The 25,184-nt window shown below is 35.0% G+C and overlaps 1 protein-coding gene across 2 annotated transcripts in view; it reads left to right on the top strand.

Annotated features, from left to right (window-relative positions):
* The window catches only part of LOC144960355 (uncharacterized), a 196,496-nt gene that overhangs the window by 35,132 nt on the left and 136,180 nt on the right, over positions 1–25,184 (top strand). For both annotated transcript variants that reach the window (XM_078893439.1, XM_078893446.1), the window contains exon 4: positions 20,584–20,833. In XM_078893439.1, coding sequence (XP_078749565.1) covers positions 20,584–20,833 — 250 coding nt within the window. The remainder of the gene's footprint in view (positions 1–20,583; positions 20,834–25,184) is intronic.

Raw genomic sequence — 25,184 nt, 5'->3', positions numbered from 1 at the left:
AATGCATTATATATCTCAAGCTATATGCCACGTCTCAGTCAAAAGTTTTGAAATATTAACTAGTTAACTGACGTATTTTGGAAAAACACATATTTGAAAATTTGGCCAGAAAACACGTTATTCAAATTTCAATCGATTTCAATTGCCCTCATCTTGAAAAAAACTCTCAAAAATGGGACTTGGGGAAGTCCAAGGTTTGAGATTTTTTGCCAAGCTGAGGGTCATACAAATCGTTTGATATTTGAAGGACGAGTTTTCTGGCCCAGTTTTTAAATACCAGTTTTCCAGAAAACGACAGTTAACTGGTAAAAAGAGGGATTTATAATCTCAAAAGCGCACGCAGGAAGTCGATCGTCCACAATCTCCTGGCTTTACCTAATGAATCGTCTCTTCGAAGTCGATAACAGCTAATTGCGTTTGTATCGATCCAAATTGCACTTAACTTAATCAGCACAATTGTTGTTCTTATGGTCTACTGAAAATATCTATTTTATTCTAAAAGTTATCAAGAAGCACTGGCCTCCTGTCGACCTTTTTTCCTCCTTTTCGTAGATATATAAAATTTTACTTGAATTTAAAAATGTTAAAATAATCAGACTTCACAATATTATATGTAAAATGCCATCTGTACAATTATTGGTATTAGTAAAAGGCATAAAATGGGCTCTTATTTTGAGATGATTTGAATTGGATAAAATAAGAAAAGAATTTTCCAAAATTGGTTGATGTAAACTTTTTTAAAGCAGCAAGTAATATTGATTAGATATTCATGATTCTTTCGTAAATGAGACCTACTGCCTCGAATTGTAAAAAATAATGGGATGCGATGAGCAAGATGCCATAACATGAATTGTAGGTTCTGATTTTTAATTTTGGACACTTTAAGAAAATTATCATAATGTCTTCAATAGGACAATATAACTGAATAAAGATCTGTATGAAACAGTATTGGAAAAAAGCACAAACGCATTTTCATTCTCAATTGAGGATGGAACACAAGACCTCCTGATTACTGGTTAGAATTGCTACCATTATATGAACCCCAGGTTATTAAAATTGTAATTTCAATATTTAGTAAGTATCTAAATCATCCAGACATACTACTCGTATTATACCCGTTTGAGGGCGATGAGTCATAAATACGTGTGCTAATGTGTCCTTCTCGTGCCAGGCGAAGGGCGCCGTACCAGTCGGGTTAATCTCTTATCAACACCGCTAAATGCGTTTATTTTCTACTCACTTCATTTCTTGTCATTACTAACTTGAAATTTGATCATTCTGTTCTTTTGTTTAAAGGTAATGTTTGTAATGACACAACATTATACACTTTTGTTTATACGTTGATAGTTTGTCACTTAACAAAAGTAGTGATGACAAAGTATTTTTTATTTCAAAGAAAAGAAGTCTAATGTGGCGAACGCTATATAAATCGAAACCTGTCAGTAAATGATGTCATTTACGTCACATTACAATAGAGTCAGATGCTGAACCAGTCCTTATGTTTGTCTTTGACACTGCGAGGGTGTCAACATAAATCCACCATTTATCACACAGGAATGCTCCGTTCTTACACAACAAATCCTTTGATTCTCGTGGCACTTTATTTAAACAATTGACTTTTAAACTTGCTTTTGCTCAGTTTAAAAAAAAAAAAGGAATTTGGCGAAAAATAGAGCAAGCACAACTGATGTTATTTACTTACTTATTTCATTTTCTTTTTATTTTGGTCTTGGCATTTTTCTTCAAACATCGATTGATAATAATATTGATGATGATAATGACGACGACGGCGACGATGATGATAATACTAATACTAATACTAATACTACTACCACCACTACTACTACTATTATTATTACTACTACTACTACTACTACTACTACTACTACTACTACTACTACTACTACTACTACTACTAATAATAATAATAGTATTAATAATAATAATGATACTACTACTACTACTACTACTACTACTACTACTACTACTACTACTACTACTACTACTACTAATACTACTACTACTACTACTACTACTACTACTACTACTACTACTAATATATATATAATAATAGTAATAATAATAATAATAATAATAATAATAATAATAATATAATAATAATAATAATAATAATAATAATAATGATAATAATAATAATAATGATAATAATGATAATGGTGATGTTAATAATAATAATCCATGACAATAATCATAATGATGATAATGATAATAGAACTTTGTCTCTTTATCTCGATCAAAAATGACCTACCCCCCCCCCCCCCACCAAGTCAACAAGTCTGAAGCTTCTTTATCGTAATCGTTGACCTTTTATGCAATTGTTTTCTGGCCAAAATTAAATTTAACAAAATGATTTTTTTCAGTGGTCGTCAGCATTGAATTAATAGAATTATTTCTGTGTTTGGGAAGCAAAAATCAACAGATTGTCTTCATCCCGTTTCTGTTTATCTTCACTCAACCATTTTATTTCATGAAGGGAAAGCTTCGGTACACAAATTAAAAAAACAAAACAAAACAAACAAGATTGTAAAGGTGATGAGATGAGGATGTGTTTTTATGGCTTTGTGGTCTTGCTGTTTGGCACTTGCCTTCAAACCTGTAGGTCCTAGATCAAGTCTCGAAGTGGCGGCGTAAAATACTTAGCCTACTTGGAGAATGGTCTTTGCTCACATTTTCTCAACGTTCTATGTCATGTGTCAAATGTGCGGCTAGGTGGTCTACTGGTATTAAACTTGCCTTCGGATGGGAAGGCCCTGGGTTCGAGTCTCGAGTGGCGCATGGTTGAGTCCTTAGAAGAGACTCATTAATCACATTTTTTCACCATGCTCAGGTGTAAAACGAGTACTTGGCCGTTAACTGCGTTGTCTCTGTCCGAAAAAAATGTAATATCCCTAATAGGCGTCATGTCTCGTTCTACATGTGAAATGTTGCTGTTAGCTAGTAAAGCGCTTTGAGCAGGTTTAGTGGACATATAAAAGATCCCGTTTTTAAAAATGAATACCTTGCTGTAATAGGCCCTTTTCAAAGTATAACCAGAAAACTTTTACCACCATTATCGACAGATTAAGATATGATCCTCAAATTGTTGAAAAGCTGTAAACCCTGCAAGATTTGAAATACTAAAAAATAGATGTTCTTTGATTCAATTTAAAATCATGGTTGACAAAAAGCCGCTCTTGATATAAGTAATCTTTTAATTTTTCCCCTATGGAATTTTTACAATTTTGATTTAATGATGATTCCAACAACTTCTGTAGCGTGTATAATTGATTTAGATTAAATATTGTCATATAGATATACCGAATCGTTTTCAAAGATGTTTTAGCGATTTACTACCATCTCTATAAATAATACGTAACATTCTTATTGGGATTACGTAATTATGTACTTTTGTTTATAGAATTTACGGAATATTGTCCTTTTTGAGCCTTAAAAATGGGTAAGTAGTATAGAGCATGTTCAGGCGGATGGTCAGTTCTAAAATCCGCCAAAGACAAGCTGGGTGACGGCATGGATAAAGGAAATTGTGGAGTTATCAACGTGAAAAATTAGGGAGCAGGCACTGGTGTAAAATAAAGATCTGAATTGTGTACGAAACAGTGCCAGACAAAGCAAGAAAGAAAAATACAAGAAAAAAAAACCCATCCCAAATAATCAGTCTTCCTCAACCGGGGTCAAACTTCAGAATGTCTGAGTTCGATCCCAAGTCGAAGAAGACTGATTTTTGGGATGCTTTTTTTCTTGTATTTTTCTTTCCTGCTTTGTCTGGTACTGGTTCACACACATTTTCCCCAGATATTTATCGTAGTGTTATCCACGGCGAAATCACTGTAGGACTGGCATGTTTATGGTCGGTCCCTCGAAAATTTGACTTTGACCAAACACACGATATTTTTATGATAAAGCAATGGATCTTTCGGGACAGTGTTGCACTATGTTATGACACCCAATTTTCTCAGTTCAGGCCTTCTTATATTCATAATTAATTGAAGTAATGTCTTGTAGTTTATATTTAAACGAAATGGGCTTCCGAAACACTTCAATTTGTTACCAACCTGTCGGGGATCAAAGATAGGATAAAGCGTTTATGAAACAGTGCCAGACAAAGCAAGCAAGAAAAAAAAAACGCCAAGAAAACAATCTAAAATATCCATCTTCCTTGATTCGCCTGGCGACAGTTTCATTCACACTTTTTATATCTTTATCTTACACCAGTGCCTTTTTCTATAATTTCTCAAGTCGGGGATCAGCAAAGTAAAGAGATGCTTTTTATATTGAATCAATATGTAGGCTACTTATTTCCAGGTCTGGGAACCCAACATGTTATGAGCTCACTGTTGTAACAGGAATACTCCCAAACCAACGCAAACAGTTGCCTAATACAAGAATGAAAATGTTAAGTCCTGGCGAAATCCAAGTTAATGTTTTAAAAAAGAGGAAAAATCTCTTGTAAAGAAATTAAGTTTAATGGGGTCGTTGCAATTTCTGACATAATTTATCACATGAAATGCATCATATCCATAGAATTCAACATATGATAAAGATAATAATAAAATACACACGATAGATACCAAACACATATAAAAAAGAGATAAATAAAATGAAGAAAAGTAAAAATCAAAATCAAGTTAATCAAAAATCTGCTCCCGCTCCTCTCGAGTATGAAAATAAAACAAAGGAAGAAAATACAATACAAAATGAAAAAAGGGAAAGAAATTAGAATACTTAACCTGTTAACTGCCGCATTTGGAAAAAACAAACAAAACTCTTATTTTTTTTAAATGGCCAGAAAAAAACCCCATCTTGGCAAACCCGGGACTTCTCGAAGTCCTAGATATGATAGTTTTTGCAAAGATGGGGTCATCTAAATCGATCGATATTTGAAGGACGAGTTTTCTGGCCAAATTTTCAAACACGAGTTTTTTTCTCCAGAGTGCGGCGGTTAACTGGTTAAAGAATAAACTCTCAATTCAGTCACGCCAATGTGGTTTTTCTTCATGTGTCAACGATTCCATCACGCCTCCCAACATCTGTTTGCCGTACACCGATACAACGACTTTTTTATTTGTCTGGAAAAATTTACACTTCAAGTATCGATAAATCAAGGTGATCGTCAAAATTTTTAAATCTGAGACTTCAAAGAAGTGTATGGCGTTTTCATTGTATTAAAAACCCCATCCTTGGACTAGTTACGTTGTTTAGAATCGAATTCATTGTTCGATATTTGCCCCAAATATTCCTTTAAACCATTTGATTTGCTCTTTAACCACTTAATTGTCGTACTCTGGAAAGGCACGTATTAAAAGATTTGGCCAGGAAATTCGTCCGTCAAATATCGATCGAATTTAATGACCCTCATCCTGACAAAAACTCTCAATCCCGGGACATCGCGAGATCCCAGATATGGTAGTTTTTGCCAAGATGAGGGTCATTTAAATCGATCGATATTTGGAGAACGTGTTTTCTAGCCAAATTTTAAAATACGTGTATATCCAGAGTGCAGAAGTTATCTGGTTAAAGACAACCACCTTTTATTCTGCCCGACATATTGAATCGGTTTAAAAAAATATATATACAGCTATAGGCTATCGATTTGATTTAAGTAATTATGGTTATAATTCCGAATACAATTCTTCTTGATTGTCAGATATTTCTAAAGATCACCACAAGATGCTTTTAACCTCGAATCCGAAAATGTGTGCAAACATTGATAAAAAAGCGAACTCTTTTAACAACTAAAGAGGAAAATTAGGTTGAGTACATATATATTATTTTACCTCTCTCATTGGAAAACCCTATAATTTCTTAGTAAATACGAACGTTTCAAAGTTTATTCAATCTTAAGCTTCCGCCAATAAATCAACAATTTGATGCAGTGGGAAAAAAAAGAGAGAGAGAGAAAAAAAAAGAGAAAGATACGTAATCGTTGAATATTTGCGCACATTTTATTTGTGTGAAATTAGTCTAGATCTAGATGTAAAAGACAGATGATTGACAATTAAAAATAATATTTTGGTGCGCATGAATACAAATCCAAATTGTCATTCAAGCAGAAGGAGTAACTTACACATAGACTCTAATAATAATGCTAATACCATAACATTGGTTACAAAATTAATGTCTAATAATCTTACTTGGAGGGGTCGAATAAACGTATACTTTCATTTCTTTGTATTTATTAAATCAGTTATATTTTGATCGTTCTATAACACATACTAGCAAGCTCGTTGTGTTATTGGGCACGATAAAAATAACTCGTTTTATAAAGAGATGAAGGAAGCGTATAATATAGAGCAGTAAAGTTAGGTGCCCCAAACGTAAACAAAGGTCTAGAAGCACATGGCAAACCACATGTTCCTGTCTTGACAGCTCAAGTTCCAATGTAAATTATAGAAAAAAATAACCTTTAAAATTTGGCTGTTAGGTGGCAAAAGAAACACATATTCATAAATACTCGATCATGCATCAAATAATGTCTAGATATGGATATTTTATGGAACAAAAGGTAAAATTTATCAAAAGTTACAGTCTATCTATTTTTAGACCAGAGCAAATTATTGCGCCGGTGTGAACAAAACGAGAATTATTCGGAGCCTGATTTTCAGAATAATTTAGTCTTATATTATTATTTCTGCAACTGTTAGATTTTATGTAAACATATTTTCAATACTGAAAGTGTATTGCCTACAAGTCAAACTACAAAATTGGGAGACCTATATTGTGCGTACATTTTTCCGGTCCCTAACGGAAATCACTAGCAACTTGTTATTGTTTACGTTTGGGGCACCTAATTATACTGCTCTATTCAAACACGCTCTTCTGAAGAATGATGTCGTTCACAGCATCATAAAATTCTGAAATTAGAGTTTATCTTGGTTGATCTAACGTGAAACAGATAATATTGTAAAATAATATTTAAGGCCAACCTGTGAAGAAGATTCCGGTCGATCTCAAAGTTCATACCGCCTGATCATAGGTACACATGTTACCAGGTCGCAATTATGGACTTTAATTTACATAGTTGTAATGGACAATATGTTGGATAAAAAAATCAAACAACAACGACCAAAGAAAATAATTAATAAACAAACAATAAACAAAAAAAAAAAAAAAAACAACAAAAAACCCCAAAAAACAAAAACAAACCCAAACAAACAAAACCAACCAAACACACACACACACACACACACACACAATTACCAACCCCCCCCCCCCTTCCAAAATAAAAACACAACAAAATAATCTGAGCAATGTCAATTAATGTGCTCAAAGTGATTTACAAGGGGTCCCTATCAAAAAGCAACATTTAACATGTAAGACGAAACGCCTGTTAGGCGATATTACAATTTTTTCCGACAGAGACAAAGTTGTTTACGGCCTGGTATAATTTCACAGTGTGAGTACAGTGAGAGAATCTGAGTAAAAAGCCTTTTCCAAGGACTCAACAATGCACAACTCAAAGCGGGACTCGAACCCAGGATCTTCCGATCCGAAGAAAAGTGACACAAGACCACATAGCCGCAGAAAAAAACACGAAACAAAACAAACAAACCCCAAACAAACAAATAGCAAACAAACAAGAAAACAAAACAAAAAACAAAACGAACCGAGCAAACCATAGCAATTGAAACCGCTATTAGTTGGGAGACAACTTTGTTGTTTTCTGTTAAAACCAACTTCTTGTTCATTTTGGTGGTAAACCTTTTAGTTCCAAGTCTGAGCTGTCGTCTCAAACGGTTTTATGTCGCGGTAAACCGGATATTTGAAATTCAATTTTGAGCTCCACTCATTTAATTAAGTTAGAAAAAAAGCCTCTATTCTGAGAGTGAGCTTTGATTCATACACTTGAAAAAAATGATTGTTGACTGTGATCACTTTGACTTAAATCGACTCAATTCTCACTTCTTGGTTCCTCCCGACATAATACGAAAACAATTTTAATTATGGTGAATCAAAAATTAATAGGGAACAAAAGTGTGATGTCAAAAAAACTGGTTCCGTCTCATTGGAAGTGTAAAACTACTTTTCTATGGGATTGGATACATACCTTGTGTATTGATCTTCTGGTTTAGAGTGATGGCATTTTATTATCTGGTCTAAATATTTACTGGTCGTCATCAAAGACTATCCACTGGGTGGGGTTCCTGAACTCCCATAGTGGGCAGGGAGGTACTTACTGTGTCTTCTATCTCCCTATATCTGGTTTTGTCCTGGCCCTGGTAGGATATCCTGGCTGAGAGGGAAACAGTCAAATATATTAAAGTTAGTTTTGGGAGATGATATTTTTTTCCTTGTAAATCATCTCTCTGTTATGAACTGCATTATGATTTCTTAACGTATTATATATAATTTGTAAACAATTGAGTGTATTCCTTTTAGTGGGGACCTGTGCTTTTTGTGTCTGGAGGAGATTTTTAGGTGATCTCAAACTTACTTTGATAGTATGCTCTTGGAAGCTACATCTGTTTCCTATTTGAAGAAATTCCCCTTTGTCTTACCTTTTCTTGGCTGCTTTAATTGTAATTCTAGAACTTTTTAATTTCCCGTAATCTTCCTTTTTACTGGAGCTGATATAACCTTAATGTGCTGCAAGCGCCGTAAACACTTAAAAACAAACAAACAACAAAGAATATCCCCCCTCTCTCTTTTACGTCGCGTAATCTTAAGAATCTGCCTATACATTTAGCTACTGAAATAGATATGCCACATTGAATTATAATTCAATATGTAACCTTTTCATTATTAGTCATCCGAAGAGTAGTAGAAAAGGAGAAGCTGTGACGTCACGACTTCTCCGCCATATTTTACCAGTCGATCAAAATGTCCACCAGTTTGTAAACATTTCTTTAAAAAAAAATTCTCACGACTCAAACGATCGAAACTTTTGTTTTCAAGGTTGCGGGTTGGGGGGGGGGTGGGGGGGGGGGTGGGGGGGTTGCTATCTTAATGATCGATGTATGAAATAAAAGTTTCCTGGTCCAAATGAATAAACCACTTTTTTGTCAAAATGAAGCAAAATTGTTCAGAATTTTAAATCCTTTGTTCATCTTTCACCCAGTTTATCATTTCAGACTATTTTTAACTCTCTGATAGGACTCCACCCTTTATTCTGTCTGACATAATTAATCTCTTTTCATTTAAAGGAAAAACCCCACCGATGTTTTTCATCCTATATTATGGGTAAATAATACAATCATTGTCTTGAGGGTGTTTGATGTTTTCCACATTCCTAGTAGAACTGAAATGTATTGCTTTTTAATACTAGTACTGAGAAAGTTAATGTGTAAATAGGTGCGGCTATGTGGTCTAGTGTTATCTTTCGGATCGGAAGGTTCAGGGTTCGAGCCTCGCTCGGCGCATAGTTGAGTCTTTGGAAAAGACTTTTTACTCACATTCTAGCACCGAACTCAGGTGTGAACAGCATAGACTCTGTCGGAAAAATTATAATATCGCCTAACAGGCGTCATGTCTAGTTCTATATGTTACGTTTTGCTGTTGGTCAGGGACCTTTTGTAAAGCACTTTGACAAGTCATTGTCTCAGGCGATACGTTAACGAAGGATACGGTTAGTGAGAGTTTAGTGAAAAATAATCACCCAGCTGGCGCCCTGAGAATCATAGAGAAGAAAAGTCGTGACGTAACACCCTCTACCTTTCCGGTTCCAAAACCATTGGAAGTGTGTATGTAACCAGTCCTTCGAATGATTAATATTGAATTACAAGGTGGCATAATTATTTTGGTAGCCTGATGAACAGACACAGATTCTAAGGATTACAGGAAATAAAAGAGAGAGGAAGGATGATCTTAATTGACAACCAGCATATATTTAGACTAAAAAAATAAGATGCCATCATTCCGAAACTAGAATATCACTTACTGGATTTACACTTATCATGAGATTGGAACAAGTTTTTAGACATCAAACTTTGTTCCCTATTCTTTTAGTCGTCGACATCCTGTATTGTGACGTCATATTAGTCCGTGTCAGACTTTGATTTCACCAAGACTACGTGCCATTATAGCGCCCAGTTTATGGTGATTGGGTCAGATATGGCGGTAAACACCTTTACAGGTTTAAGAAGTTTTGATAAACTGAAGGTCACCTTAATCATTAGACCTTTGCTTTGAATATTTCTGTCCATAAAAACAAACGAAAAAAAGTGTTTACTAAATGTACGGTGGTATTGTCTAGATCTAGATACAGTATCCAGTGTTCTATTTTTGTCTTCATTTATATAGTATTATAGAATTTATTGTGATTGTTCTAGATTCAATTTTAAAATACCGTCTTTTATCCTTTTAAGCATACTGTTTCCTCTCTTTTCAGTTCCAATGTAAATGTTGCTGCTCGAAGCTCGAAGAAATAAATAACAATGTGAAATTGAATGTAAGCTTCAATTTAATTACAAAAACAGATAAAATGGACGTTTCGGGTTTCCCCTTTATCAACAAAACAGGATGAATGAAACACTACAGATGAATGAGATAATGTGGTAGTAGCGTTGTTAACAACGATGAAAATCCCATCGATCTGTCTGAAGCCGCGAAGTTTACATTTTTTAACCAGTTAATTGTCCTGCTCTGGAAAGACACGTATTTAAGAATTTGGCCAGAAAACTCATCCTTCAAATATCGATCAATTAAAATGACCCTCATCTTGGGAAAATCCTAAAACCTGGGACCTCGCCTTCTCACATAGACAGCCGTAACGGTGATGCGACTTGATATCCTAGTCCAAATCTTAATCGCATCGCTTTTACTCCTTTCTTAATGAAAACGGTTAGTTATATTGCAGGTTAGATTGAAATCGAACCCCTCCCGTCAATGCTTAAATCATTATACCCCAAAATTAATTACCCCAGAAACAACGCATAAAACTTCATGGATTTCGAGAACGATTTCAAACAGCTCATCGTTGTGATGAATTTTGCACGGACTAACAAATTCCACACAATAATTCAAAAGTATGACCATTTCAGGCTTTTGCTTTTATATAATCATTCAGGTCTGGTAACCTTTTCAAATTGAACTATATAAAAAACCCCAACAAAAAACAAACAAACAAAAACAAGAACAAAACAAACAAACCCCAACCGTCACACAAAACTCGCTTCAATAGTGACATACTAACAGCAGATTACCTGTAAAAACGCTTAAAGCAAGTTGTATAATGAAATATACTAATTAACTTTAAGCTAATAGCAAATACAAAGACGAAAAGGGAGAAGATATATACGAATACTGTAAAATGAAAAAAAAAAACCTATTAAATTTTCAAGTTTTAAGTGTCAGCATTCCCAAATGAAAATCAGGAATTTTCACGGAGAAACTGGGAAGGTTTGCAGGTCTGATAATTATAATAATAATAATAATAATAATAATAATAATAAAAATATATAATAAATAATATAATAATAATAATGATGATAATAATAATAATAATGCTGAAAATTATATAGCGCTTTAACTCCGAGACACCAGACTCTAACCGTTTAAGACAAGAGCTGTTATTGTATTGCGATCACTAACACTTGTTAGTCGCCATTAATCGAAACTGAAAAACTGGCTCATTGACGCATGTAGATTTTGATTGACAAATTATAATATTATCATTGTTGTTACCTGCGTAATTCTATAATATTCTCGTAATTCTTCCAGCCTAATTTACTAGTTATAACCATCTATGATGATGATGATGATGATGATGATATGATGATGATTATGCATCATCATCATCATCCTCATTGTAATCAACATCATCATTATCATCATTATCATTTTCATCATCATCATTTGCGCTTGAGCACATTTAGTGGATATTGCTCTATTTAAAAGCTCTAAAAAAAAATTATCATTATCATCAAAACCGTCATGGCCTCAACCACGCCCACATTAATCACCATTACCCTCCTTCCTACAAATCTGCTTGTCGATAATAATATATATGGATAGGTAGATAGATCGATAGAGAGAGGGAGAAAGAAAGAAAGAAGGAGAGAGAGAGAGAGAGAGAGAGAGAGAGAGAGAGAGAGAGAGAGAGAGAGGCAGAAAGAGAGAGAGAGAGAGGCAGAGAGAGAGAGAGAGAGAGAGAGAGAGAGAGAGAGAGCGCGCGAGAGAGAGAATAACTATGGCCATCGTATGTCAACCTACATAATATTACATTACTGAGTACCTACACTACATCATATCAGCACAGAACAACCTTGGATTTCTCTGTAATCTCTATTACATAGTGGCTAGAAATGAAACCCATCTTGGTAAACAGATTAGCAATACTGTATATTGTTATCGGCTTCTCTTAATATCCTGATATATTAGAAATCAGGTAAACCGTAAAAATGAGATAAATCAAATGAGTGAATCTGTTCAAAACAAGGATTTTGTTATTGTTGTGATCATATTAGAAGGATACAAATTTAGAAAGTAGACTGGACAAATAAACAAATACATAATATTTGTTTAGAGAATGAGGTGAATAGAAAGAAAGATATATTATAGATGTAGGTACGAACAGAAAGAGAAAAAGAGAGAAAGAGAGAGAGAGAGAGTGAGAGAGAGATGGAGAGAGATAGAGAGAGATAGATAGATAGATAGATAGATAGAGAGAGAGAGAGAGAGAGAGAGAGAGAGAGAGAGAGAGAGTCCATGGTGGTGATTGTAGCTGAAAAGAGGGGTAAAAGGAGTGCCAATAGCATTTTGAAAAAGAGGTAGACATAGAGGTGGGGTTTAAATATTTTCAATTTTCTTTTTAAAAAAATTGATAACAACCCATAAATATTCCTTGGAAATTTCCGAAATATCAAATTGACTGAGTATAAGGTCACCCATGTTAATGTCATAGACTTTTAATGATGTCAGGGCTTGATTAGTCCTCTTGTGTTGTAACAAGATTATAGTGCTGATTTACAAATGACGGATATAAAGATACCGTATAAGGTTCCCCAGCCAGGATATTGATGGTTAATCATGTTGTCATAAGATGATAAGGTTATGTCGTAGTCGGAATCTAGTGAAACCTTATGGCGTTGGTAGGAATGGCTGTTGTATCATGCTGTTTACAGGGTTGGTTGTTTACAAATGCAATATCAAGAGTAAGAAAGAAAGAAAGAGGAGAGAGAGAGAGAGAGAGAGAGAGAGAGAGAGAGAGAGAGAGAGAGAGAGAGAGAGCCTTTGGAGAACGAGCTTGTGAAAAATATGACATTATTAGATAGATAAACAGATTGAAAAAAAATATAAAAGGGATATTGAATGTGTTAATATTTAAGTTTGTACGCGTGTGTGGAGATTGAAATATATAAATAAATAGATAAATAGAAAATTTTATAGAATGAGAGGGTGACATGGTGAGAGAAAAGAATTAAATATAAGCGTAGATAAACTGGAAGAAGCTTATCTGAATTAATCCTATCAGAAACAAATTAACACGCAGAATTTAGTCGTAGATTGATACAAAATATTAGATACATACATAGTAGGAGAAGGTCACCGTGTGAAATTTTTATAGACCTTTAATAATGTCAGGGCTTGATTAGTCCCTCTGTTCTATAACAAGATGATAATGCTAATTTATAAATGTGATCCTTCGCCTCAACACAGTATTAAGTAAGGATGGTTAAGATGTTGAAAATTGAATTTATAGCCAGAAATATCAGACTTGTGTTGAGTTTGTATGTTTTATTGAGGAGAATGGATACCATATTTTAGGGTACTAATGCCAACAATTTATATTTTTGACCACTTTAACATTAAATTCGGCTTTTAAGCATTTGGTTCGTTCCGACATAATACCGTTATGAGACGATAAGTCACGAATAGAGGATATAGTGATATCGTGTAAGGTTTTCCAGCAAGGTTTTCGATGGTTAACCAGTTAAATGCCGTTCTCGGGATAGACACGTATTTAAAACTTTGGCCATAAAACTCGTCCCTCAAATATTGATCGATTTAAATTACCCTTATCTTTGCAAAAACTCTCAATCTTGGGACTTCGTCCAAGATCAGGGTCGCTTAAATTGATCAAAATTTGAAGGACTAGTTTTCTGGCCAAATGTTTAAATACGGGTTTTCCAGAGTAAGGCAGTAAACAGGTTAAACATGTTATGAGATGGTCAGGTTTTGTCGCAGTCAGAATAATATAATGAAACCTTTGAACTTATCGTTAGTAGTCTGGCTGTTGTATCATGGTCATTTAAAGAGTTGTTTATTTACAATAGTTGTGATATAATGTCAAAAGTCATCATTTAAAATTTTTTTTTTGGTCAGCTTTTATATTGAAACAGTTGATTAGCAATAATGTCACAATATGAGAAAACTCTATGTCTGTGTATGCCGTTTTGTGTATCCACCAATCAAACTACATATATTTATAGAGGGGGATTTTGTAGGAAATGCTTGAATGCAGAAAGCGTGGATGCTTTATATCGTTGTGATTTAGGACTCTACGTTTCGAGATTAACTGGAATCTATGCCTTTTCGCAATATGTCACATCAGAAAATGGTATTGACGGCTTTTCTCAAGCGTTTAGTAGAGCAGATTTTAATAGTAAACCCTTATGCCATTAGATAGATAGATAGATAGATAGATAGACAGGATGACAAATAGAAATAGATAGATCGATTGAGAAAGGGATAACTCGCTAGATATATTGATAGATAGATTGAAAAAAAAAAAAATAAAAGAGAGAGAGAGAGAGAGAGAGAGAGAGAGAGAGAGAGAGAGAAATAAAGAGAGAGAGATAGATAGAGATAGATAGATAGATAGATAGAGAGAGAGAGAGAGAGGGAGAGAGAGATAGATAGATAGATAAAGATAGATAGATAGATAGATAGATAGATAGATAGATAGATAGATAGATAGATAGATAGATAGATAGATAGAAGAGAGAAAAAGAGAAGAGAGAGAGAGAGAGAGAGAGAGAGAGAGAGAGAGAGAGAGAGAGAGAGAGAGAGAGAAAATCCTTCACATGGTCAGACATGTTTTGCCTATCTGGCCACAGAATACAAATTAGCGTTCTTTTAATTTATCAAGACGCGTTTGCCCATAAGATATGGAAGGTATTATCGACGACCGTCGCGACATTGTCAAGCAGTAGATTAATCAGTGATAGCATTATTATTATGTTGTCGTTGGTCATATTATTGATAATGAGTTCGGTGGCATTAGCAACGTATTCCAGATGATTATAATGATATTTTGATGAGTTATTTTTGTCATGGGAGCTCACATTTCGTCCGCGTATACTTAGGGAATGACGTTTGTAGTAGTAAAATGATATTTTGATGGAAGTAACGGTGATGGTGAAGGAGATGATGTTGCTACTGCTGCTGATGATATCGACGATGACAGCGAGTGTTAATGCCTGTTGTTTTGTTTGCATTTAGGACTTTTGTCTCGGTTGCGAGACGTTAAGTTTAGTATCTGGAAAAGTAGGGTTGGGGGATAATGCAAAGATTTAAGATCAAGACTGTCTGTGTTATGAATCGCGTAAGAAAAAGTAAGATTATGGACACAAATTCCAACAAACAAAAAAAAAAACAAACACGTGAAAATCCAAGCACAATCTATTCCTGCGTCTAGACAAGTTTCATCCAGATACTGTCAAAAGATGCCCTGCCTGAAGGAAAGTGTAGATACTAGGAAAAGAGATAAGATTTACTTATAAATTACTTGTGTACTTAAGAGAATCAATGATTTGTTTCCATTCCTGCAAAATATGTAAGCAAGGAAAATCAAATATTCGGATTCAAAGCCAAGGAAAGTCACGTGAAAGTGGATTTCTGATTGGTGAAATGTCAAGAATCATTTACCTCCCCGCACGCATGCAGTGAAAATATCTATGATGACTGTGGCATCGATGAATATTACGATGACAACTTGGTAAGCGATGGCTGTGATAATTACAGGTACCAAACATGGAAACAGTAGAGTGGATTGCGAAATCCTATGTAGACACAAACATACTCGCGAAGGTCAAAAAGCCATTGAATTGGAAATGGTCGGGGATTTTCCCTAAATTATATTGACATTTCATCTGTATTTGGACTGAAATCTCTTAGGAATCTAGACAGACAGACTTTTCCCGATTTCAGTGTCGAGTAGACTGAGAGTTTATTCCTTTAGCAGACTACATACTACATATTACGATTTTAAAATGTGAGCGTGTAAAAAAACATAGTTATTAATACGATAAGCGTCGATAGAGCACAAAATCCTCTAAAATGTGGTCAAGCGCTTTAAGATCCCAAGCTAACAGCAACAGAACATGTTGGATGAGTCATGCTGCCTATAAGGCGCTATTAAGATCTTTTTTTTTTAAATCGAAAAATCGAAAAAGACAACACTGTAAATAGCCATGTACTCATTTTTAGAATACGGGTAAAGAGCTTTTTCTAAGGACTCGACTTTGCATCACCAAAACAGGACTTGGACCAGAGACCTACAGGTCAGAAGCCGTGTCTTACCACATTACTACGAAGCCGCGCAGAGCGTAGCCTTCTTTAACTTATAGCCTGACACTAGGACCCACTAGAACTTACATTTTGACGTCATTGTTTAAATTAGGTGCAGCACCTAGTGGGTTGTCATTAGTCCCATCATTGATCTATTGAATACAAATCAAATCACGATTTCGTTTCTTTTGTGTCCATAGACTTGTCTTTTGACGTAGTTTTTTTTTTTTTGGGTTTATGTCCGGCTATGAGTTTGCGGAGGTTACGCGCAGAGTCAGGAAAATGCAGATCGAAATTTAGTTCAGTGTCAAATAACAATAAATAAAAACAGTGAGTGCCTATTCACTTCTCGATATTATGACACAAGCCTTTACAACAGATTTGCAACCCAGTCAGTTTTCGATGAATAGGAAAGAAAGAAAAAGATGATATAACACGGAATCAAATCAGATCCTTTTTGTTTCTGTGACGAGTGCTCTATCAATTGGATTCAATAGTCTGATGTCACGTCGCCCAGCAACGGCGGCCATCGTGGTTCTAAACAAAGAAAATCGGTACTTTTTTATTCTTCATGCTGGCTAGAACTTTTCATATGTCTTTTGATCAGAATGTGTAATAGTCAAAACATGATCAGATTTATAATGTTTTTCCCCCTCTGGATACGTTTTTATGCTCGTCGGAGAAATATTTCATAAAGGCGTCCGCCATTGTTCCGATAGTTTATAGCCAGTTACTAAGTTACCATGCGTCATTACAAGGGAAGTGACGTTACGACTGTTGAAGCGTATTGCGGTTTCAGAATCATGTAGTGAAGTATGCACACAACAAGCAGGCTTGCTGGCCCTTGTCACATTTTATCTTTTAAAAACCATTTCCCCCCCAAAGTACCCAAAATAAAAGAAGAGTTTCAAGAATATTAAAAATGGGACTTTGTTGAATCTGACATCAGCTATTGGAGTTGTTTTACACTTTTTAGTTTCATATAATAATCAAGGATAAGGAATGACATCTTGGGCCTTGAACTTGGAAATGACATCAATGCCATCCTGCCCTCTTCTAATCTGACCCATGCCCTGATATGACATTGTTGTTTCATCATTCTTCTTAAAACGATAATAATATTATGTTCTTTTGTTTTAAATATATGAAAAATATTCTCTGTTCTGGGATAAAATGAGAAGAAAAGTCACTCTATGGCGTTTGATTGACACATTTGACTACACAAATCGCTGGCTAGTTCTAGGTGGTGCATGATTGGATGGAGAGACACCTTACTCCCCACACCCTTTCACCTACACCAGTTTGGAGCCCCATTTATAACAATATGTTTTCCTCTATCATATTGATTATATTATTACTAGCTGTAGCCTACAATAGGATTCAATAGTCGTAACGTCACTTCCTTCCTAATGACGCATGGTAACTTAGTAACACTGGCTCTAAACTATCGGAACAACGGCGGACGCCCGTATGAAATATTTCTCCGGCGAGCATAAATACGTTTCCAGAGGAAAAAAAACACATAAATTTGATCATGTTTGGACTTTTACACATTCTGATCAAAAGGCATATGAAAAGGGAATGAAACGTTCTAGCCAGCATGAAGAATAAAAAGAAATGATTTTCTTTGTTTAGAACCAAGATGGCCGCCGTTGCCGGGCTGCATGACATCAGACTACTGAATCCAATTGGGTTGTACTTCAGCACAATCTTATTAGCATATCGACTTTTAAAAGGCCTTTGCTTTTATGTTTATGTGATGGATGCTGTATAAGGAACTCATCTATTTTATTTGTCGTCATCAAATCAATAAAGTTTTTAGTTTTGTATTTCCTTATAAAACAAATGCGAGATATGTGTAGCTTTACCCATTAATTAACTCATCCCCCAACCACAACCGCCTCCTGACACGTTTGACCCAGACGCTTGTGTCAGTTTTCAGTGGCCGTTCCCATCTAACGACACGTCACTGGAGATGTCGCTATTTGTCCCCTGCCTTGGATTCAGATGGTCAGCTTCGTATTACACTCTGATAATCAGTGCTTTACTTTACATTTCTCCGACAAAACACTTTCTTTTCGCTATGGTCAGAAAACGTTTACTTTAACCAGTTAACTGCTTTACTCTGGAAAAACTCGTATTAAAAATTTGGTCAGAAAAATCGTCCTTAAAATACCGATCGGTTTAAGTGATCAGTTCCTTGACAAAAACTCTTAAACATGGGACTTCGCGAGGTCCCAGGTTTGAGAGATTTTGCCAAGATGATGGTCATTTCAATCGATCGATCGATATTTGAAGGACGAGTTTTATGGCCAAATTTTTAAATACGAGTTTTTACAGATATTGAACGATTACGATGACCTCCAACTGGTCAAAATTGTTAACGTGTCTTTTGACTTTTTTGAAAAATTGGAGTCATCTCAATCGAGATTTTTTGAAGCGTAAAAGTTTTCTGAACAAAGTAATAAATTATGTTTAGTTTTTACTGTCTGTCATTTTTCAAATACAGCTAGACATTGATGGGTATTTTAATGAGATTTTTCTATGAAAGTCTATTTATATTATCGTATTGTTTTTCTCACTCAATCTAAATCTATATGAGTGTAATTTTTTAATAAAATTTTTTGTTTTGTTTTTATTTTTTTTTAAAAAGGAGCTTAACAACTTTTTTGAGAAAGAATTTCAAAAGACCACTATAGAAAGTATAGAATTAAAAGGAAAATAAATAATAAATCCCACGCGCTATTAACACTCACGAGTTTCAGAATATTTTATTTATCCGAAAAACACCTGGAATGTTCAGACTCACCCAATGCAAATAATAGAATCCGACCTGTTTTTCACTATTTGACATATTAAGACAATGTAATAAGTATATTTGATTTTGTTGATTAAATCTAAATATCAAATATATTCTAATGGAGAATGTTTATAATATCTAATCTTCATCGTACAACATTAAGAGAAAGGAGAACGCTTAAACTAGTCTAAAGATGTCCTAATTCCATATTTTACGCGCATAAATTCGCATCTACCCCCCAAATCGAGACGAAATCGTTTGGACCTTTTAAAAAGTTTTCTTTGATAGTGAAACAGCCCGAGATTATTGATATTTTTAGTTGGATTTAATTTTTAAAAATTCAGGTATATGACTTGGGTGCCTGGAATTAACCCGAAGGTTTTTGACCAAGCAAAACGTGGAATTTGTGACACGACCCCTCATACCCGCTCGGACAAATAATAGATAGTGTGAGCTTGGCTAAGAAACTCACAACCTTGCCATCCGGAAATATAACGGATCAACACACAAAACCATGTGCAACATTTTCCTTAAAATTACGGAGAACAATGTGCACTCGTATAATATAACTAGTCAAAAAAATCACAGATGGTGTTTATTATCTTATTTCTTCACGTCCGCTTTACTTGTGACAAAAGGCACGACAAAACAATACCTCGCACTGCCACCAACATTATCTCTGACTTGACAATTTGGTCCAATATGAATTAACCAGTAGATTTTTGACCAATCAAGACATGGAATTTGTAACACACCTTCACACGTGCTCGGACAAACATGGTTGGTTGTTTATAAACAATAACGTTGAATGAAATCGCCCTCTATCTGATCATTTTTATTGTTTTTATACCGCCAAATGGGTGACTCGTTATCACACGATTTTCTCAATCATATTATAAACGTCTAAGTTTACACATAGTCTTCTGTGTTGGTTCTATTTATCAAGTGGTAGAACAGTGGGCATTTTACTTAGACACATACTATCAAATAGTAAAACCTGTGTAGCTCTCTATGTTAACCAATCACTGCCATTGTTTACATTATGAAGACTGTCCGAGAGGCGTGGTTATCTAAGTGTCTATTCTCCTCATGTCATGTGTAAGGATGTTAATATACTCGTAAGATCGTCTACGTTCGTTTGCTAAACATTTAATCACTTACTTTATGAACAAGACTGGATTGTTGAATACCAAAGAATGATGTGGGAAATTAATACCCCGTTTAAAGTAAGGAATAACAGGTAACTCTATCTTTCCATAGAAATAATATCTTTTATTATAAAGAAGTAATTAATAAACTCATTTTCATTCATACAGGAAAATGCCGGAAGAAGAAAGTCAAGGAAGAGAAAAAGAATTTGATTGCGGGACCGGCTTTACGTAAAAGAAGTCGAGATGAAGCACCGTTTGTTGTGCCTCAAATATTTGTGGACTATGGAAGCAGGCGGACCTCCTATGCCTCGGCATCTGATCACATGATGCTTGGGGCACTCGCTCTTGACCTTCGAAGGTCATCAGGAAGTAGCGCTGGCAGCAGAAGAACATCGCTGGCGTCCGATTCCGACAGGTAAGACCTTTCTTTTGTCGAGGACACAAAGCTATTAAGATCTGCTACCATTCAAAGAATCCCACAGGTTTCTTCTCGCATCTGTTAATATTTCATCCCATTGGGAAATGAAAAGTTTTATCTTCTTTCAAGAAAAAAAAGAAAGTATTTTAGAAAAATTTCAGCAATGGACTGAAAAATATCCTGGTTTCATTGGCAGTCACAGTAAGCTATGAGATGTCTGTCTTCACTTTGCCGGCTTCTCACATAAATTCTCTTTTAACAAAACTGTTCTCAATGTGAGTTCCCCATTTCTTGACACAAATCAAATATAAAGTCCAGGGTAAATTTAACACGGCAATAATGCAAGTAGCTAAATGATTTCAATGAATCACAACACATTTGTAGATTGTATTATTAGAGAGATGAAACATGGGTATATTCGTGGAATCCCGAAACATTGATGAGTTTCGCTCAAAGAGATCTCTGTATGTCGTACACATACATTTATCTGACAATTCGATATCATTTTGCAATGGGCAGTTCACGTTGGGACAACAATCAATGCAGAATACAAAAAAATGAATAAATAAAAACGACATAAATTGAGACCAGTTATCAGAAAATGTGCAATCATGAAAATAGTCGTCTGGTAACCGGAGTCTTGTTCCATCATGTTCCATTATGATTCAGCGTCTACGCCATCTACTATTAAATGGCAAATACTATGGCATCCACACTACTCTCCTGGGCCCCTTTTTCATGAAAGCGGACTAGAATTAGTTATTTACTAGTCAAGTAAATAACTTGCTAGTCTTAAGCCTGAACAAAGTAAGCGACAAAAAAAAATAATTCGGATTTCATGAATGTTTCTAGTCTCTGACTAGCTGGTCTCTTGCCTAGAAGTGGGTGTTGTACGGACAGTGATTAATTCGGCTATTTTTGTGGCCGGTAACATCACGCTCTCTAGTTCAGCCTTCATACTTTCCAAAGAGGAAATTAGCAACACATCGGTATAGGTAATATTCGTCCCTTTTCGTATTTTAACTTACTTTTGCCACGATGAATCAAATCACGGGATATTTACTCTAGACTGATAGACTACAATGATGTCAATGGTCGACTGTCAATTCAATATTTAGGTCAATAAAAGTTTCATTGAAACTCAAACAAATTGAACCAAAATAATACAAACAAACAAACAAACAAACAAACAAAAAATAAAGTGTGTTCTGATGAATCACATTATTTCAGTCAGTTACAATGCCAGCAGAATAACTTTTGTCTCCATTATACTTTCCAATCATTTCTTTTATTATTTCCTCTATTAAATAAAACAAAAATGTCATATTAATAATTGTTATTTCATTGATTGTTTAATTAGATGTCAAAAACCCGTCAACAAGTGAATACTTTTATAACGTTGCAGGCATTTATTGTTTTTTTTTATTAATTCAAGAGCATCTTACATAATAATAAATAACTACGAAAGTAACAATTGGATTCTTGCAAACAATTTGTGTGCGTATTACTAAAGGTATGTTCTAAGGGCATGCCAAATTTTATTACTCTCGTTAAATTTTCAATGCCTGTATTCAAGGAGTTACCTTTGCCCATTGGTTCGAATGCGTGAAAAAGGTGCCTCAACTTCAAAGCAATTTCCTCAAAACTTGGTTTTTACACTTTCTTCAATCGGTCATATCTCTTCAATGAATAATCAGAATTTTATAAATTCGGTATCAAATTTTAAGGAATAAAGTAAGCTTTGATTGGGTATAAAAAAAACAAAAATTGAAAATTCCGACTTAATACCGTTTCGAGGCGAAGGGTCACAAATAAAAAAGTCAGGCGATTTTCCAATATATTTTTATTGGTCATTGTTAGTTTTGCAACAGGAGAGGCTTCATGCCAAAATTATTTCGCTTTTTAAAAAGACTAAAGTGAAAAAATCTATTTTTCTACCCTCTCTCAAAACAGTAACGCGTAATGATATCATGTTTACAATAATAATTTGTGACATCAGATTATTCATTGTTAAATTTTTCTAAAAATCAGGTTCTTTAAAAAGAAGTATCATTTAAATGTTTTTGAAGATGTCTTTTATTCAAAGATGACGAAATAGGAATCAATTGATGGGTTGAATAAATTATTTCTTACACTCCCGCGTTTTGGAATTCGAACTTTGTTCCTAACGTACACTCGAAAACTCGTGCAGCGCTTGGGAACACGTCTGGAATTCCAAAAAGCAAGAGTGAAGAATCGTATTTCAGTAATCTACACTAGGATGGGCTATTTCGTACTCAGGACATTGTTTACATTGCTTTTATAATCAATAAATGGCAACGATGCTTTACGGCGTTATATCAATTAAGAAGCACAAATTATTACCGGGTCTCCGTTATTTAAATAGTTCTAATGATGAACTTTAACAAGAGTATCGAGTGTCCTGTACATGATGTAAAGAGAGATATTTGCAACCTACTCCATTGGTTCACATGATACTCTGCGTTTTCTTTAGATTACAACTCCCACACTTGTTCTAATTTAATATGGCAGAGAAATCGAGACGTCACACCTTCTTCCTCTTTTCAAGTTATTGGAAGTGTGTAACCAGTCTTCTGGAGAATGATTATACGATGAATATGTTACAATTTGATTCATAAGTTGACATAACTATTTTATTAGTAGAGAGTATGCGCAGATTCTTGGGATTACGCGGCGTCAAATAACGATGATGGATGATCTTAATTGACGACCAGCATTTATTCATTTATTTAGACTAGAAAACCAAGATGCCATCACTCTGAATCTAGAAGATCTGTTGCACAAAGTGTGTATCCAGTCTCCGAAGACTCGTTTTACACTTCCAGTGAGATTGGAACCAGTATTTTGATATGAAACATTTTGTTCCCCGTGAAGATGATTACAACCAAGTAGTTCCTTTGAGCCAAACTATCCACAGACTCGGAATTTCATCCTTGTTTCCGTTGTGCGAATCAAGACTACAAACATTGATTTCTAGCCCTTGAATCCAACGTTAATCTATCGAAATGCATTCAACTAAACATTTAACTTAGATCCAGCTACATAATCGGCACTGGATGGACAGAGGGGCCAGAAACAAAAAAAAAAAAAAAAAACAACAATATTTTCTAACTGCGATTCTAAATATCATAGCTATTTCTGAATGCCTTTTAATCATGAGGTATTGTTGTAAGGTCGTTTTTTTTTTCTTTCTACAACTGCTATAATTTGTAACATAAGTGTCTTGTTTAGTCCTGACCGAAATTGATTTTTCTCGGAGACATTAAATCTCCCTCCTCCATTTCCAATAAAATACACATGTGTGTACATCGGACAATTAACTGCTCACTGACGACCGAGATTTCAGTATCCACCCACTCGTATTCGGTGAGCAATCTATTACCGTCTTCTCTACCGTACATCATTTATTTACGATGCACTGATCACTCTTCCACACACTCATAAAGCGCGTTTTAAAAATATTGGCCAGAAAACTTTTAACTTCATATATTCACCGTTTCAAATGGCCCCTAACTTGTCGAAAATCCTTATATACAAAGCTTCAGAAGAAGTCTCGGTTTTACTTGTGGCTAAAACTTGTGGCAAGTATGGATCGTAAATTGATTTAAATTAGGTAAGTTATAAGTTTTATTTTCTGACCAAGATATAAATGGACGTTTTGCCAGTACATGGCAATATTGCTTAATACTGGATTGACGTGTCAAGAGTAGAGCTTCCTAATCGTTTTTGGGTGGACATAGGCAGAAAAAGGTGACGCGGTGTAGAGTTTAGTGCTTTTTTGACTGAGCTGGAAGGCCTTCAAATTACTACATTGACGACGTGATTCAACTCTTCGTGATTGTTTTTAGCCAGCCATTTTTATGAGTAGTTCTCACTAAACTATAAATAGTATGCGCTTGGCTAAGAAGCTCACAACATTGACATCCGGAAGTATACCGGTCCAACACACAAAATTATGTGTAACCTTGAGCATTTATATATAGTATGAAGTTGACGTCACTCGGGTCTTTGTTATTGCTTTTTGCCATCCGAGAGTATTCTCACTAAACTGTATTAACCAGACTATAAACGTTCAAGATTACAATAGTTTTATGTGTTGGTCCGTTATACTTCCGGATGGCAATGTTGTGAGCTTCTCAGCTAAGCGCATACTATAACTAGACAGTATGCGCTTGTCTGAGAAGCTCACATTGCCATCCGGAAGTATAACGGACCAACACACAAAACTGTGTAACCATGAACGTTTATAGTCAGGTTAATACAGTTTAGTGAGAATTATTCATAAACGCGGATGGCAAAAAGCAATAACAAAGACCTGAGTGACGTC

The sequence above is a fragment of the Berghia stephanieae genome, chromosome 1 (genome assembly GCF_034508935.2).
Source record: "Berghia stephanieae isolate SIO BIC M18660-M18661 chromosome 1, UCSD_Bste_1.3, whole genome shotgun sequence".
Lineage (NCBI taxonomy): Eukaryota > Metazoa > Mollusca > Gastropoda > Nudibranchia > Aeolidiidae > Berghia > Berghia stephanieae.
Note: the sequence above shows the minus strand (reverse complement) of the source record. Positions and strands in the feature narration are given on the sequence as shown.